This window comes from Falco biarmicus, chromosome 4 (assembly GCF_023638135.1).
Source record: "Falco biarmicus isolate bFalBia1 chromosome 4, bFalBia1.pri, whole genome shotgun sequence".
Taxonomy (NCBI): Eukaryota; Metazoa; Chordata; class Aves; order Falconiformes; family Falconidae; genus Falco; species Falco biarmicus.
The window spans coordinates 2075785-2093462 of record NC_079291.1 but is presented as its reverse complement, the minus strand read 5'-3'; the positions used below and the strand labels follow the sequence as shown (position 1 = coordinate 2093462).

Sequence of the window (17678 nt, the reverse complement as noted above, 5' to 3'; positions counted from 1 at the left end):
ATTTCTTTTTAAAAGTAACACTGAGAAGTCAACCTTACTATCGGTCACCCATACCAATTCTTAGTGCCCTGGCCAGTTTTGGCGTTAAGAGATTCAGCAAATGAGACTGGTTCTCTCACGTCGCACAATTTATCTTTCAGACCTGTCCCTCCTCCTCCATTATCAGATCTGCTTCTTGCCCACTGAAAACAAAGGAAACGGACTGTTGAAATTCTGCAAAGCAGGTGGCAAGAGGAGAATAGTAATGTAGCTAGGGTGGAATTCTCGGGTCAGCAGTCAAAGAGGAGGCAGATAAAAAGAAAAAAAAAAGATCTTGTGAATGAGCAAAGTATCTGGAAGGAAGTCAAGAAAGCAGTACTTCAGTAAGGGAGGAGGTTTTTGTCTGAAGCTGATAGTGAGAAAAAAAAAGACCATGGGCTTGAAGCTAGATGTGTTAAAACCTCAGACTATCATACAGATCTTGGAGATCACAAACATTCCAGTTTTATTGGAAGTCTGTTGCTCTTCCCTACATTCCTCAATACTGAAGTAACAATTTATAATGCCTAGGGTACTTCTACAGATGGGAAACTAGACGGCAGACCCAAGAAACTCTACTGGCTGTTTACAGAAGACTAATAGCAACTTCCAGAATCCCCTCAGTAGCTGATGGTGACTGACACTGAAGAAAACTAGCAGACTGCAACACTGCACATACAAAAATTGTTTTTCTGCAGCGTCGGTAACATTTAACCGCTGGTTACCAATATTTTCGCTGTCATTACACATTACTTCAGTTGTCTGATGAAAAACCTTTTGTTTTCCCACTCTGTATCATTTTTATACTCTGAGAAAATTCTTCCCACCCTGAATCACTGAGAGAAACATCAGGTATTTTCCAGATAATCAGAGACTCAAAGTATATTACAATAGGAATGCTGATAACTTACACGGCACCGTAGTTCCAAACCTAGTAGGATTCAGTACTATAAACCTGTTCTTTAAACTTCTTCGCCCCACTCCTTGGGCCCCAATTAAGACGAGTGTTTTCCTCTGAAAAGGAGGCATTTTGGCTACTTCCTCATAGATCTGGATTTCATGACGATCAAATTCTACATTGAGAAGCGTACAAAAAACCATTAATACACAGTCAGTACTGTAAGAAAAAAATAGTAGTCTCGCTATACATCAACAGGCCGGGTGTGAATACAAATAGTACTCGGAGGGCAACAAGTCTGATAAAAGCTTTCCTGCTTTAAATCGGTATGGGAATAAAATAGTCACCCATCATGGACAGCATAAGGTCAGATTATTACCTTTACTTTCAAGGAGAAAATTTGAGATTGATCAGAATGGGGGAAATTGCGATTAACAATCAGTGACCTTTCACAGAATCACAAAACGGTCGGGGTTGGAAGGGACCTCTGGAGGTCACCTAGTCCAACCCCAGTGCTCAAGCAGGGCCACCTGGAGATGGTTGCTTGGGACCACATCCAGACAGCTGTTGATTATCTTCAAGGAGGCAGACACCACACCCTCTCCAGGCAACCTGTGCCAGTGCTCAGCTCAGTCACCCTCACAGTAGTGTTTCCTGATGTTCAGAGGGAACCTCCTGTGTTGTTGCTTGTTGCCTCTGGGCCCATCACTGGGCTCCTTTGAAAAGAGCCTGGCTCCATCCTCTTTGCACTCTCCCTTCAGGTATTTATACACATTGGAGCTTCCCCCTGAGCCTTCTGTTCTCCAGGCTGAACAGTCCCAGCTCTCTCAGCTTTTCCTCATAGAAGAGATGCTCCAGTCCCTTCATCATCTTTGTATGTCCATGTCTCTTGCAGGAGCCCAGTACACTTCTGGTGTGGCCTCACCAGTGCTGAGTAGAGGGGAAGGATCGCATCCCTCAACCTGCTGGCAACAAAGCTTTCACTTTTTTCTCTTTTAACACACCGTTCTTCTCTGACTTCCTCCTACCAAAAGGTGTACTCTGCATCACCATATCTTCACAGGTCACTATTGCTTTTAAACTATAAACCCCATCTGATCTATCAAATTTATAATCAAATATTTTACTGTGAATCTTGGATACACTAGCCTCTGCAAGTTTAGAAGCCTAAAGAACTTTGACTGCTATGTAATATTAAGAGATACCTGCATTTCTTGTAGTGAGGTACATCATCTTTTTCTTTTTTTTGCTGCTTATTGTTCCACAGAAAGGCCCTAGAAATAAAATGAGACAAATTAATAATTTTTGTTAAATGTGTTTTTCCAAAGCTTTTTTATATGAACATATGCAAGTTTAAATTCATTAAATTTACAAGGACTATTTTAGAATTCTATATATTCTAGGGCAGGAGGTCATACCTATTTTTGTACACATCAAATGGTATACCAAGACCTGAACACAGAGGAAAAAATTAATTTTCCTAGAAATCTTTCTAAAGAGCACAAAAAAAATCCATCAAACATGTTTAATTTATTAACTTTCAGCGTATACCATAAAAACATAATTTAACAAACCAGCTAATTCTTATGCCTTTCCCACCTCATTTAGGTTTTCATCAGTAGGTGGCAAAAATGATTCACGTATCTATGAAGACTAAGCATAGACTTTAACCTTTGTCCTTCAGTCAAAGCCAAAAATATAATAATTAGCATTTCTCAATGTTCTATGTATTCTCACACAGCAGTTTTCTAGTATCTATGGAGGCAGGAAAAGCAAAACAAATGGAGTCAGAGCAAAATCTATTCCTGAAATTTATTAAATCTCACCCGAGTTGTCCCAGTCCCTCCTAACAAAGGCCTTTCTCTTCTCTTCCAGGAACTGGCTAGGAATAAGCCCTGCACTTCCTCCTTCTTTGACATGACTAGCCTGGGGAAAAAAAAAGAAAATAAAATCATGGGTAACTTGTGAGAAGCATTTTTCTCATCCACAGGGTGTTGACTGATTTTCACACTGCCAAAATTTCTCAATGGTGAGTATCGATATATTTACTACTGAGACTTGGAAATCAGATGTGGATATTAAAATTCTGTCTTACAGTAACAGTGTCTTGCTTTATTTGATATACTTTAATTGAGTATTAAAATTCAGGAAACTTAAATAAAATAGATACAAGTTACATTACTGGTTCCCATTAAGTTAGGAAGCTCTTACAGCCATAAACCTTTGGCATCAAAACCCTGAATGGAATCCTATGGCTCCAGATGCTGAACTCTCAAGTGACAAAACTCAAGATTTTCTAGTACACAGTACACTTATTTTGTATTCTTGAGCTGCTCATAACAGGTTCCAGTGCAGCTTATTAACTGTCACTTCACAAACAATGAATTTTAGAACATGCCTAATCATGCCTCCAAGCTTTTTACTCTAACTATAGATTTAAAATCTTAGTAACTTATGTATTCCTAGTAACTGAAGTTTGGCTAAGATTCTCTACGAAATAATTTCACAGCAAGCTCAATTCTCAGGAAGCTTAACACAGACAAAGACACAGCTATAAGACGTTATGCTTTGCTTCTCCACAACTGGTTGGCCTGCTTCCTGCTAAGAGGAACTATTCGCTTTTCAACTTGTACGCTTCTACCTATGACTAACTGACTTTTTACAGTTAGCAGGTTTTTAGTAAGCACAAGGAAAAACTAACTTCTCTTTCCCAGTGGCATGATCTGCACAGTATTACTTGCAACACCCTATACTAGTGTAACACACTTCACTTTTCCGTCTGACCGAGTGTTTAGGATTTAAGTTTTATTTCTGCTGGACTCCCACAAGTTACACCTGGAGAATGTACACAGCAATACAGAAGACAGCGTGTAAGCTAAACGTCAGACAACTCCAGAGTTCTGGAGTACCTAACTTCTGAAACTAATTAACTTGGCAGTAATAAATTTTCTGCCTTCCCTCACACTTTTTATTCTTTTTCTTTCTGTTACTACTGTCATTGACAAGCAACAGAATTCAGCAACAGTTGTTGATGTATATTCAAATATTTTTGTTGCTTTTAAAGAATATATATATATATATATATATTATTGCTTTCAAGTAGTGTTTGGCTCACTACTGCTTGTTATGTAGCAAAGGGTGTGCAATTTAGGCGTAGAAAGGGAAATCAATAATGCTAAACTCTTTGCCTGGATTGCCACTGCCACTTGCAATTCTGAGTACCTCGGTTAAGAAAATTGTCTTTAAGGTTCACTCGTCCCACTTTCAAAAGCACTGATGATATTTAATTGCATGTATAGTGTCTTGGAAAAAAAAATAAAAAACGGCATAAGCGCTGGGTTACATTTCCACTGAAGGACTGAATGTAGAAACACAACCTTAAAGCAGGATAAGCTGTTAATATTTGAAATAGTGCCAAACACTTTGATGATGGACACACACACTACAGCTCACAGACCCTGACCGCCACTGTAGAAATAAAAGATACAGTGCCTCCAAATAGCTGCTCTCACCCCTCTTCAAATCCACGGGGTTCATTTCCCTCTCTCAACTCTGAGCACTCATGAAGGGGTCCGCTTCTTCACAGTCACTGTCAGGGAAGGCTTAACCACAATTAATATCGTCCACCTAAAACTTTCTGCTAGAAACTGCCCTCTTAAACTGCTTTTGGAATGTCTAGCCTTATGATACAAGATCAAAGACAAACAAATAGCAGTGATAACAAAATGAGTGTTACACACACAATTTATACCATTCAATTTTCTCTAGTATTTGTGATTAATATCACAATATTAGCTTGAAATTGGATTGCAGCATAAATATTTTTTCTTGTATCTATTGTTAAATGGGAGTAGATCATAATTTAAAGACTTTATTATTAAAGCAACTAGCGAAGATTTAAAAAGTAAGATAAAAAACTAAAAGCTTTTTACCAACCTGCCACCAATTTGGATCTTCCCGGTTTACAATCTGAAGAATTTCTCCTTTAGAAAATTTCAAACCTGCTTCTTTGCATGGGATGAGGTTGTCATTATATGGATTATAATCGAAATGACACTTCACAAAAACCTGAAATGTGCAAAAATTTACAAAGCTTAAACATTGTAAAATACATTATTACTAAGTTATCTGTCAAACTGAACTGATGTCTATAGCTACAGCATAAAAAGTTTGACGTGATCAAAGTTGCATTTGGCAAGTGAAGTACACTCTACGGAAAAACTGGTATATACCAGCTGAGAGAGTAGAATAATCAGCAGTGCCAACCTTGGCTGAAGGAGCTTCATGATAAAAATAAAAACCCCCAACCCTGTTCTATTTGGACAATGTATTACAAACCACTCATTTTTGCATTTCAGTATATACAACTCAATTAGTATTCTGACTTTAGATTACTTAAACTCTCAGAATATAAGCAGTTATTCAAGGCTTGAGGAATCTTAAGAATTGATTTTGCTATGAACTCAAAAGACTCAAATCTGATGCGGGGCAAGAAACAGTAAAGTTGCATCAACAGGCTGGAAACGTCTTTTGACATTTTTCTGCCAGGTTAGGGAGCGAAGGAAACGGTGCGCTTTCCTCAAATACAGCACATTCCCCCAGCACCTACGCAACGTAAGCGTAGTCTGTTATGTCATGGGCATTAAGACCTGCTACCTGAAGGACTGTCTTACAAGATGCTTCAAAGGCACTGATTTAGAGCAACAAGTAACTTCTGCAGTGGAGAAACTGCCAGTCTACAGCAATGACGAAAGGATAAGGAATAGCCACCCTCCAAGCTCCTATTTAAGCCAGCAAGCTCAAGCGCATCTGTTGAATTCAATGGTTCTAAATTCTGTGAGACGGCGTACTTGGGCACTGATCACGTTACAAACACATGCGGTTCACTGCAGTTCAGTGTGATTGTGGCTAGGTCACCAAAGGTCACTCCATGTCAAAGAAACATACTTTATATGTAGTATACAAATGCTTATCAATCTGAGATACAAATTAGAACTTTTTAGGCAGGCCTGTTAGCCATGGTATTAATCTACTGAATAAACGCATTTCCAAAATGTAATTAAGGGTGAATACAGGTATCTATATTTTAGCCTTCCTGCTAATCTTAAGTACACAAAATAATCAAAATATAATGAACGCAAAACCTTAAAATAATCTTCTATAATAAAGTACCAAGTAGAAGTTCTTTTGACAGAATTGTTAGAAATGCGCTACTGACCTGTTGAGGAATAACAGTGTCTCTGTAGCTGGGGAGAATCTTCAGAGTGACACTGCCACTAATATTTTTCAGCAGTTCCTGCAGTTCTTTTGGATTGTTTCCAACCTCATGGCCATTCACCTCTTTGATAATGTCACCTACATGCAGAAGACCTTGTCGATCTATCATTCCACCATGAAGAATTCGTGCTATTACCAGATCATTGTTCTCAACTCTAAACGTAACACCCTGAAAGAGGAACGTGACACCTAGTTTGCCATTGTCTGAATTTCAATTTCATTTTACCATTATCTCAAACAAAAACATACAGCTATGGAATATTCTATCTACCCCAATGAAAAGACAGTAATAGTTACTACAGTGTAAGAGCTCCTAATACACAGATAAGCATCAGGTGACACAGAAGTGCTTTCAGACAAGGTTTTCATATAACTGAGCTATGACTCTGCTGTCCTTGATCGCATGCAATCCTGTCATTTTGTATCAGAACCAAAGAGATGCTGTGTTAGTCAGTTAGGTTTGCAAGTCATTTAGCCTAGTGGCTGCCTATTCACTATCTCATCATTTTTGACAGAGAACAGGATGGAGAACACACATATTTCTTATTTCAACCTTTCAGTACTGATCTTAGCACACACTAAATTACACAACATAATAATGGAAATAACTAGAATATAATGTAAGAAATCAGGCACATGCAAACGTTTTCACACACAACTTAAAGACACGCTCATCTTTATTACTTACCAGTGGCTCTCCTGCTCTTTTGTGAATTCCGAGGATACGAATAGCATCTACTGGAACAATCTGATTGTTCACTGAAGAATTATTGACTTCTGGGCTAGAAGGAGGGGAATCGTAACATTTTGAAGCCACAATATCATGCGCTTCCAAGAGTGACTGCAAAGGAACAGAAAAAGCCTTTTTAAAAATAATGAAATAAACATTTGCAAAAGTATTTACTGCTGAATAACCACTGAATCTGCCCTTTTGGGACCAGATTATAAAACTCTTACTTCACATGGAATGGAGCAAAAACTGCCACACAAGAACTGGCACGGACTGATAAGCCTACTGTCTTGGCAAATATGCTCTCTTTTGTAAATACAAATGCTTCTTCTAAAGGAAGTACAAGAGAAACGTAATGAATTTGGGAAGAATACATGATCTTGCAGGGAAGAAAATGAAAAAAAGGAGTACCTAAAATAGTCTTTCACCTAATGAGACAGTATCTGAGCAAATGGTTAATGGAAATGAACAACCCACTGGAAAAAACATGAAGATAACTCATTATTAGATACTTGTGTTTAACGTAATAAAATTTTCCCCCACAGTAATTTGGATAATTACAGGTATGCAAGGATTTCTAGCAATCTGCAAAATGAGTGCTTTCTGCTTGCACAAAGCCAAAGCAGAATTCTAGCACCAAATGAATCCAAGTTGACAGAATTCGTTTTCTGTACGACAAGAGCTCAGACCTCATAGTTAATGGTGTTTTCACCAGCCCACATACATGAATACAGCGAAAAGGAGGAGATCCAAATAAATACAATCATTTTTGGAAGACAATGCAATTTAGACTTTATTTTCTCATAAAAGATACTGTAAGATTTAAAGACTTACAAGACAATACATACAGGTAAAACAAGATCAAACTTGTGAAATTAAACAGCGGAGACCTTCTGTCTTCAAGAGGAAAAGGGACACTCTATAGCGACCGTATACAGTAGTTGAAGGCAGAGCATACTATAGCACAGATAGTCTCACTGACAGATACAGAAAGGGGAGCAGTAGTAAGCAGAGGAGATGACTACCAAGCCTCCAACAACATAGCTTTGTTTCCAGCAGTGACCTGATGAGATACAGTCTTAAGTCAGATCACCGACTGGTGTCGAGGAAGTCACTCTAAGCAGCCACCACAGGGACTACCACTGATGGCGACATGCCCATGCCAGAGGAAGACCACAAACTACTAGGAAGCAGAGCAGGTGAGCAGGCAACATTTAAGCCAACTTAATAATTTCGCTATGCAGCCTGTTCCATCCTTCTGTAAGCCACCTCTACCCTAGAAGCTGTACAACGCTATTAGTTCAGAACTAATCTCAACATGCGAGCCCTCAAAGGGTCACAAACCAGAGCAGTCGTTTTTATCTGCCCATTACACGATGACCCTGCTGATATTTCAGCTTGAGATTAGGAAGAGGTACTAATTCACTGATTCTGCCCCTGCCATTAAGAGAGTAAAAAAAGCTGTTTATTGTGGCTATGATACTGTGGACATAAACCAAATCAAATAAAATAGAAAAGCCAATAATTTATTTAAACCAAGCAATTTATAACTCTTCATTATCCAAGACGCATCTAATTCAAAAACCAGGAGAACAGATCTCTCTTTGCCAATGTTTGCAAGCAACATTTCTGGATCTTTCCACAATCCCGAAATGAAACCAACTAGCATCAACTACACATTTCAACACATTAGCGCTTACAAAACCAGGTAGATACATCAGTATGGTACTTCCAGTTTTCCTTTCTGGTCACATGCTAGAACAAATTGTTTCCAAACTTTCTGGCCACAAACCACTAGATTTCTCATGCAGCTTTACCCATAACGAGCTTCTACAGCTTTAACAGTCATACAACTTATGGATTACAATCTGATCCACAGTCAAAAAAGACAACTACACTAACAGGCCGTGTCATCCTTTTCAAATTAACATGCTCTGTAAGATTCTTCAGTTCTTAAATCTGACACCATTCCACATTCTGATCCTATTTAGTCACTCCTTTCATGGATAAGCATGAATTCTTTCGACTAGTACTTAACCATCTCTGGGCCACAAAATCTTTTTCCTGCTATTTACATGATGGCTGAGTCACAGAAGGACTATCAGAGATGGTACATCGCTGCCCACAATTATAAAACATGGTTTCTTTAAGAAAAGTAGTTTATTGGCCTTGTCAAAGCAAGCCATAGTTAACTTAACTACCTTCCCACCCCTCTCAGTTCTGAAACTCAGGAATCTATACCAGTTTTATAAGACTGTTTCCAGCCAGCCAGGTCAGCATACGGACCTATAGAACACTTAAACAAAGCCACCTGGCAACAGGGGCCAGGTGTCTGTATCCACTGCGGGACTATTGCTCAGTTACTTTCTTATTTCAGTAATACTGGTGAGTGATCTGAGAAAAACAGTTGCACAAACTTTTCTTACAGTATCGGAAAAAGTGATACTCTGTGCTCCTGCACCTCCAGAGCTCCCCTGGAATCCAACTTTTCCCATACTGGTGCTGGAACCCTTGCAAAACCCACTGCAAAAGTCTGCAAAGCAACATGAACTGAATCATCAACAACCATCAAACAGTTCAAAGTTTTCCTCCATACCAGCATACGTATGGATATATATCCATACGGACATATGATCATATACAGGATCAGCTGACTATCCAAGACTGGGTAACTGTAGAGAGGTTCTCACGGAAAAAATGGCAATGCTGCCAGAATAAGGCAGTTAGAAGAACTCCCTGCATATGACAAGAGATCTCGCACAACGGACATACAGTCCTGTGGCAGACTGTCATGAAGTAATCCATAAACTTAGAAAATATTGACTCCTTTACAGTAGTTTTCTGTGGCTGTACTTATTTGACAGGTTATAAAAAGGAAGTTATTCAAAATTCAGTAAACAAACTAAACCACGTTAAACATCCAAGGCTCTCTACAGTGCTGAAGCCAAGTTCTAGTTCAAAATCTGTTTTTCCTAAAAGAATTCTCAGCACAATCTATACCTATGAAACATTGCCTGCTCTATATGATAACTATTTCCCTGACTGTGATCCAATAGAACAGTTACATTACAAATTGGAGGCTGGGGTTGGGGGTTAATATACAAGAGAACAACTCTGTGGTCTTGAATTCAGGCCTCAAAAGTACTTAAAATATTTCCATTCCTCTTTTATGCACTAAATATGTGCTAGTCTTCTCTGGTAACACTATTTAGATATTAGAACTTAATAAACGGACTACAGGCCCATAACATACATGTCAAAAGCAGGTATTTTTGAAGGCTGTTCTGGAAAAGTGAGGAAATCATTTAGGATCCTAGAGATATCAGGGGGACTGGTAAGGAAGCATGAATATGTGGGAAAAATAACCCTATAAATTAAGATATGTCTAGGAAGCAACTTAAAATCACTTTTCTAAATGAAACATTTTAAAGGTATGATTAACCCTTGTAAAGCTAACTATTAGAAGAAAATAGTGGCTGCTTTTCAGATTAAGCATTTTCTTGCCAGCAGAATCTACTGTTTAGGATGGATGGCTTGCATAATTCTTGGAAAGGTGAAAGTAACTGACCAAGTTCTTCCACAAGCAGCAGAAGTGAATCTTCTGCGTATTTAACTGCTCCAACAATGCAATACTTGCAGCTCCTCTCTCCTCCCTCAAGGCAACCTCTCTTACCATTCCTCTCTTCTGCTCTGCAGCTATTGCCTGGTATGGAAAGACTTGCCATATAGCCTTTTCTATGCATGGCACGTGCCAGCTGGCTCTTCGGTATATATTGGCCTGACGGCCGGTCATCGATACTGTGAAATTCGTGAGAACTTAGTGTCTTTTACGCTTTGACCCCCGAAGAGTTCAGTTAAAACTAAAAGGGGTAAAAAGTGGAAGCGAAGAAGAAGAAAGGAATGAAAGAAAAAATGAGAAAAGGAGAAAAGGGAGAGAACAGTCAAACATAATAGCATAACCATACATGCACCTGTACTCCCTAAGTCAGTCCCCCCCTCAAGGTTCTTCTAGAAACACATGTAAAAGAAATGAAGTTCTGTAATTTGGTATTTTCAGCACTAAACGATACACTCAAATAGGCTATTGCACTGGCGACTTGTGTACCATATTTGATACCTGTATGCTGAGGTAGGTTACGACTATTAGGTGATGCTGTGATAAAGTGGCACTATTTATTTGTAAAATATCGAATCAGCCTCAAACAGTTACACAATACTGTCCACGAAACTTTAAGAGTCAAGTCAAGGTGGCTTGTTTACACATTTACTGAACTAGAGAACGGATGCAAATTACATTTCCAGTAATTATAAATTACACTGTATTTTTCCTTTCTTCCTTACAGGTCCCTTCTTACAGAATTTGGAATATGTCTCCTTGCACCAAATGAGACAGAAAGGATAGCACTTACATTCTTAGTTTTCTGTTTCCTTTTCATTGAGACATATATAGCCTCCTCAAGCTTTAGAAGGAATACTGTATCCATATTTTGGTCTGCAAATTGGCCTAGAAGCTCTTCTACAGTGGTCACAACTATGATACTAGTTAAATAAAAACACTTAATCAAATTACAGATACTTTGGCCTCAGTTGTCTTTGTTGCCTTCCTCCAGATGGGGAATGGAAGCACAGAATTAAGGGCCAAAAAGTACACCCTAATTTTAGGCTTCAAAACTGAATCAGATCAGATCTACTTTTAAAAAGTAAGTAGCCAGCTGCTTTTTGCCTGTGTGCAGCAGTCAACACTGCTTATTGTTTCTGCAAATGAGACAGAAGGCCTCTCAACAGGCACTCAGAAAATATATAAAAAAACAACAAACCCAAGCTAAAGCTATTTCACTTTTTTTTTTTTTTTTTTAATTTGTTTCTAATGAACACTTATTCTGACAGAGCAAGGCGCAGGTTAGTTCACCAGGGCAGCAGTTAACTATCTTAACCATCAAACAGTCATTTCTCTTCCTTTCATACCTAATTCTTTCTGTACCATCCAGGTTATGCGGCAAAAGCGGCAGGGAACCCTAGAAATAGCTTGTTTCTCTTTCTTACCCATGACTTGCCCAACAGTACAGCGAAAGAAACAGCACGCAATCTTGCACGCAGTAATCGTGACATGAGTTTTTAAACTGTGTTCCAAGGAAGAGTCAACAAACTGTGAACCAGTAAGTCTGATGTTGATATTAAACAAATGAGAAGTTTCCATAAAAAACAGAATGATTGGACAAAATAGATCATGGGAAAGCATCAACATGCATTAAAACGGGAAGTCATGCTTCTCAAATCTAGTTAAGTTCCTTGAAAGAGTCACCAAGCATGGTAACAAGGCAGTTACAGTTGATGAGATAGATGAATTCCCAAAAGGCCTTAGATAGACTTCTTTATCAAAGTCTTTTAAAGAAACAAAGCTACTACACGGCAAGCAGTAAGGCTCTCAAGTGGATGGTTAAAAGACAGAAAAACTGGGCCCAGGAATATGGTATTTTTAGTTTTCAAAATTCATGTCACCAGGGGATTTCTCAGAGGCATCTGGGCTCTGAGTTCTGCACCTGCCAATACGCTGACATGTCAGATAAGTGGTCTAGGAAACGCGGAAGAGAAATGAATGACAGGGTTTGCTGATGCTGCTGAACTATTCAAGGAGTAAAACAACTGACTGTAACATGCAGGAGCACCTCATGAGCAACAGAGTAAGAACAAGGTAAATCAAATTCAACACAGACTGCAAGGAAAAACACAATCCTAATATAACGTGTTAACCGAGAGACTCAGAAGTGGTATCTCAGAGGTGTAAACAGTAGAAAAGCAAAGCAAACTGAAAAAAACAACCCACCTCTACGGTTACTGAGCCTAGAAGTACCTCTGCATTACTAAGAGGGTAGTCAAACATTGGAACAGGCTTCCTAGAGGTGGTTGATGCCTCAAGCCTGTCAGTGTTTACCAAGGCATTTGGAAAATGCCCTTAACAACATGCTTTAATATTTTGTTGACCCTGATATTGTCAGGACTAGGTGATCATTGTAGGTCCCTTCCAAATGAAGTATTCTATTCTACTCTGTTCACCAGCTGTTAAAAAGGCAAACTAAATACTAGGAATTTTTAGGCAATGAGTAGGAGATGTAATGGAAATTACTACACCACTTCATAAATCCACATTGCTGTGAATGCTCTGGGAAGCTGTATACAGCTTTGCTTCCCTTCTTTTTATTTGAGACAGACAGACAGACATATACCGTGAGGTCTCTCAAATCAAGAGTAACAAAAAACATGCAAGGAATCGCATAAATGTTAGCATTTTTGTTCAGCAGCTGCTTTGGGACTTCTATGTTAAATGTGTGGGTTGCTTAAGCCTGAACCAAGGGAGAACATGACTCCAGCATCACGTTGTGCCGCTCTAAGTATGACTTAGAATGACTCCTGGGTTTGCCTTAGTATTGGCTACTCACGCTAATTAAAATTTTTATTTGATCTCCGTCTCCTAAAGAACATTTCCAGTCTCCACTACAAAAATTCTTTGCCTGGTTGGTCTCTGGTCTCTGCCATCTCTCTCCAGAGATCACTGCTATAGTGCCTTTCAAAGTCAGTCTATTCCAGCACTTAAGTCACTTTGATCTTTTGATTCATTCTCTTTGACTTGTCAATTTTAGTTTCTCTGTCTAACACAACGGAACTTTGTCAGGTCTGTCACAGCACCAGTGGGCCTCCAAAGCCAATCTTTTTGCATTACAACGACCAGTTCCTCTAAACTCATCCTCTCCTTTTGAGTACCCATTTCTGCTAAGGGATCAAAGACTGATTTGCAGGTTTATTCACCCGTAAGCCTCCAATTTGATCCACTGGCTATGACAGCCTTCTGGACAAGTAAGAGCACAAGGGAGACTCTTCAGAAGAGGCAGCGGAACTATCAGCATCCAGAATAGCTACTACCTCAAAAGCTGAGCTCTTGAAGTGTTTCCTCTTCCAGCAGGCCACAACACAGCTTGGCAGCATATCCAGTGATTATTTATGTTAAATTGTAACGCACCTCACTGCTACATTTGTGTAACGTATAACTGAAAACTTGGGGGGAGGGGGGGGAAGGTGTGTTTAAACTCACACACCCCCCAAAAATATCTATGACTCTATGCCAAAAGCAGCACATTTATACTGTGACAAAAGGTTTCCTTGTGTTCTTCTACAGGATACCTACAGCTAAGTCCCAAAGTCAGCTGAAGCCTGGCCTAGGAGGTCCAGAATCTAGCAAGGATTTACAAACCCTAATCTTCAAGGGTTGGTACAGAAGCTGGTAACAGAATGGCAGTATGGAAAAACATCTGCTTTTGACAAGCAGATGTCAAAATTTCACTTAAATACAGCAATAGTGAGAGGGATGCAAAGTCTCAACTTGAGCTGCAGTGCAGATTGCAGCATAGAAGAATCACGTTCATTCACTCCACAAACTGTGTTATCTTGCACGAGTATGAATGCCAACAGCTGAACCAAAATGCAGAACGGTCGGTCAATATCAGGGACTAGAGACCACCTGGAAATGCTGAAGATAAAGCCTTCAGGGAACTGTTATGGAAACTTCAGTCATACAGGAAGTAAATACTTGTCCTGCCCAAGATTTATAACAGAAACTTCAGTGGATTTTAATACAATAAGTGAAGATATTCTTGAAGTGATATTAAAGGATAAAATCATGCGCACTCTTAACCTCACATGGCTTCTGTTTTACCTGTCATTTGCAGTAAAATCCTACATATTAAAGTCCACTACAGTTCAGGTTTTGTTTTGTTATTATTCCTAGATCCGTATGTGGACGCTGACACAGTAAGTTGGTAATAGACAGTAAAAACGTGGCACCTGAAAATGAGGCTCCTTGAGTATTCCAACCAATTCTGCAATATTTTCATCTTTATTTACTAAGGGACTGATGTCTTCAAGAATTTCATTCACCAACTCCAGGTTGTTGTCACTGACAGCCTCAAGTTTAGAATCTTCCAGTCGCTCATGAGCCTGTAAGATTAAACATATATCTATAGTGTGATTAAGTTTCAAGTAGCTCCAATTTATAAACCTTTAAAATAATTTCTTGGCGCAACCTTTAGCAGGAAAGCCAGAAAAATTACGTCTCGTGTAATCTGTGTATTTTACATGCTTACATTTTGCATGACCCAACAAACCTCATAAATGGCACCTGTCAGAGACGCTTGTATATCCTTATTTGCCACAACCTTCATGCTATATACACCAAACAGTCCTCTCTGAACAGTACAGTGCCTCAGATCTCTTCTGCTTCAGAACCCACTACAAGTACACCTTCTAGAAGGACAAAAAAGGAACTATGGGACCTGCTCAGAAGACACAAAGTCTGCAAGAGCAGCATTTACCACAGGCTCCTCCTATTAAAACACCTACAAACCAGCAAATTTTAAAAGGAAATCTGCATAACTAAAGGAAATGCTAAAGAAAAGTCTGCAGCAAAGGCAGCTAACAGCATCCCAGGCTGCATTAAGAAGCGTGCTGCCAGAAGGTCGACCTCTACTCAGCAGTGACGAGGCCACACCGGGAGTACTGTTTATAATTGTAGACCTACTGGAGAGAGTGTACCGAAGGGCCGTGAAGACAATGAAAGGACTGGAGCACCTAGTGTTTGGGGAAAGGCTGGGAGACCTGGGACTGCTCAGCCTGGAGAACAGACAGCTTCAGGGGGGTCTCATCAATGTGTATAAATACCCGAAGGGAGGGTGCAAAGAGGATGGAGCCAGGCTCTTTTCAGCGGGTGCCCAGTGACAGGACAGGAGACAATGGGCTCAAAGTGGAACACAGGAGGCTCTGTCTAAACATAAGGAAACACTTCTTCTACTGTGAGGGTGACTGAGCACTGGCACACTTTGCCCAGAGAGGTCGGAGTCTCCCTCCTTAGAAATATTCAAAAGCCATCAGACATGGTCCTGGGCAGCCATCTCCACGTGACCCTACTTGAGGAGGGCGTTGGACCAAATGCCCCCCCAGAGGTTCCTTCCAACCTCAACCATTTTGTGATAACTTTTAATCTCTTTCTCTTTTTAATCCTTTCTTAAACACTGCAGATACTTAGATTCATTGAAAGGTAGGAGCTTTGAGTGGTAAGAGAAACATACCATCTTACTTATTACAGGTACTGCTGTACCATAAAATTAGGGAATAAGAGGAGGCCAAAAATAATTAAGATTCTCAATGCATTCAAATAAGAGTTATTTACAACACCGAAGCAACAAGTTCAAAAAAGAACAATCGCTTTGGCATGTAAAAATACAACAAACAACAGATATATTTGGAAGTCATCTATACATACTTCCCATATATATAATTTAAAGGTATGTGCACACATCTACTTTCTTATTAGTGCTTTAAAATAGATGCTAAAATAAGATTTTGCTAAAACCAGAAAACTTCGTTTCCTGAAATCATCTGAGTATTAAATTCTACTTCATATCCATAAAATGGTATTTGTGCAGGACCGATGATCAAACACTGGAAAGGCTAACTTAACATAGAGAAAGACATTTCAAACATTTCCCAACACCAACACACACAAACCAAATGACCATGATTACGAAGTCATAGGAAGCCTGGCACCTACACACATTCTCCTTTAGAAGGGAATGAATGCTATTTTGTACATAATACATACAGTAAACAACATCCTTCTTTTAAAGTCTGCTTCTTCTACAGCAAGTAAACCCATAAATCTATTGACTTTTAAACATACACCCACTGCAAAACCTTTATAAGATTAGAGAATATGGGTTACCTCCTTTGTCACTCATTTTCTTTATAATACTACCACTAACACAGTATAATTTAAAGTATCCTCACCCTTCACCCCAAAATCAAGGCCATGTATATACTGAGGAACAGAAAGTTTATCAGTCAACAACCTCTGATCCTGTATTATGTTGGGGAGTAGCAGGACATGGAGTGGTATGAATAATTTAAGAAAGAAAAAAAATTAAAAAAGGAATACTTAGGTATTGCAACTATTTTTTTTATTCCAGTTTACAATTTCAAAAATAGTGATACTGAATTGAGGTTTTTGATTCATTCAATATTTATTATACTTGCCAAATGTTCAAATAGTAAGGCCTTTGCCTCCAACCATCTGACATCCTAAATACTGGACTCAACGTTTATAGATTACCCTCGAGATGTTTCCTTGGTCTGAGTTAGGCATTCACCTGGTGTGCTCTAGGCTATGCTACAATATTAAAAGCAGTAGTGACTGCAGAGAAGAAGATAAAGTTGTGACGTTCAAAAGAACAGTTAACAACCCAGGAGAAAATAACTTTAATAAGACAGTTCAGTAGTAAAACTGAGTACAATTCATGCATGTTCCAAATTCAACAACTGTTTTCAAAAAAGCATAACAATTCTAAAGGCTAGTTAGGATTGAACATAAACCTCAGCACAGGAAAGACACAGATTTGTTGGAGCGGATCCAGAGGAGGGCCATGAAGATGATCAGAGGCTGGAGAACCTCACCTATGAAGACAGGCTGAGAGAGTTGGGGTTGTCCAGCCTGGAGCAGAGGAGGGTCTGGGGAGACCTTACTGCAGCCTTCCAGTACCTAAAGGGGGCTTATAAAAAGATGGGGGCAAACTTTTAAGTAGGACCTGTTGTGATAGGACAGAGGATAATGTTTTTTAGACTAAAGGAGAGTAGATTCAGATTAGATATATAAAGGAAGACTTTTTATGATGAGGGTGGTGAAACAATGGAACAGGCTGCCCAGAGATGTGA

At 39.2% G+C, this 17678-nt stretch overlaps 1 protein-coding gene across 3 annotated transcripts in view; it reads right to left on the bottom strand.

Moving 5' to 3' along the window:
* Positions 1-17678, bottom strand: part of PALS2 (protein associated with LIN7 2, MAGUK p55 family member) — a 55980-nt gene that overhangs the window by 5766 nt on the left and 32536 nt on the right. For all 3 annotated transcript variants that reach the window (XM_056335518.1, XM_056335517.1, XM_056335515.1), the window contains exons 3-9: positions 14760-14912; positions 6882-7034; positions 6135-6362; positions 4853-4984; positions 2743-2842; positions 2122-2190; positions 930-1091 (exon numbers count right to left, since the gene is read on the bottom strand). In XM_056335518.1, the coding sequence (XP_056191493.1) occupies positions 930-1091; positions 2122-2190; positions 2743-2842; positions 4853-4984; positions 6135-6362; positions 6882-7034; positions 14760-14912 (997 nt within the window). The remainder of the gene's footprint in view (positions 1-929; positions 1092-2121; positions 2191-2742; positions 2843-4852; positions 4985-6134; positions 6363-6881; positions 7035-14759; positions 14913-17678) is intronic.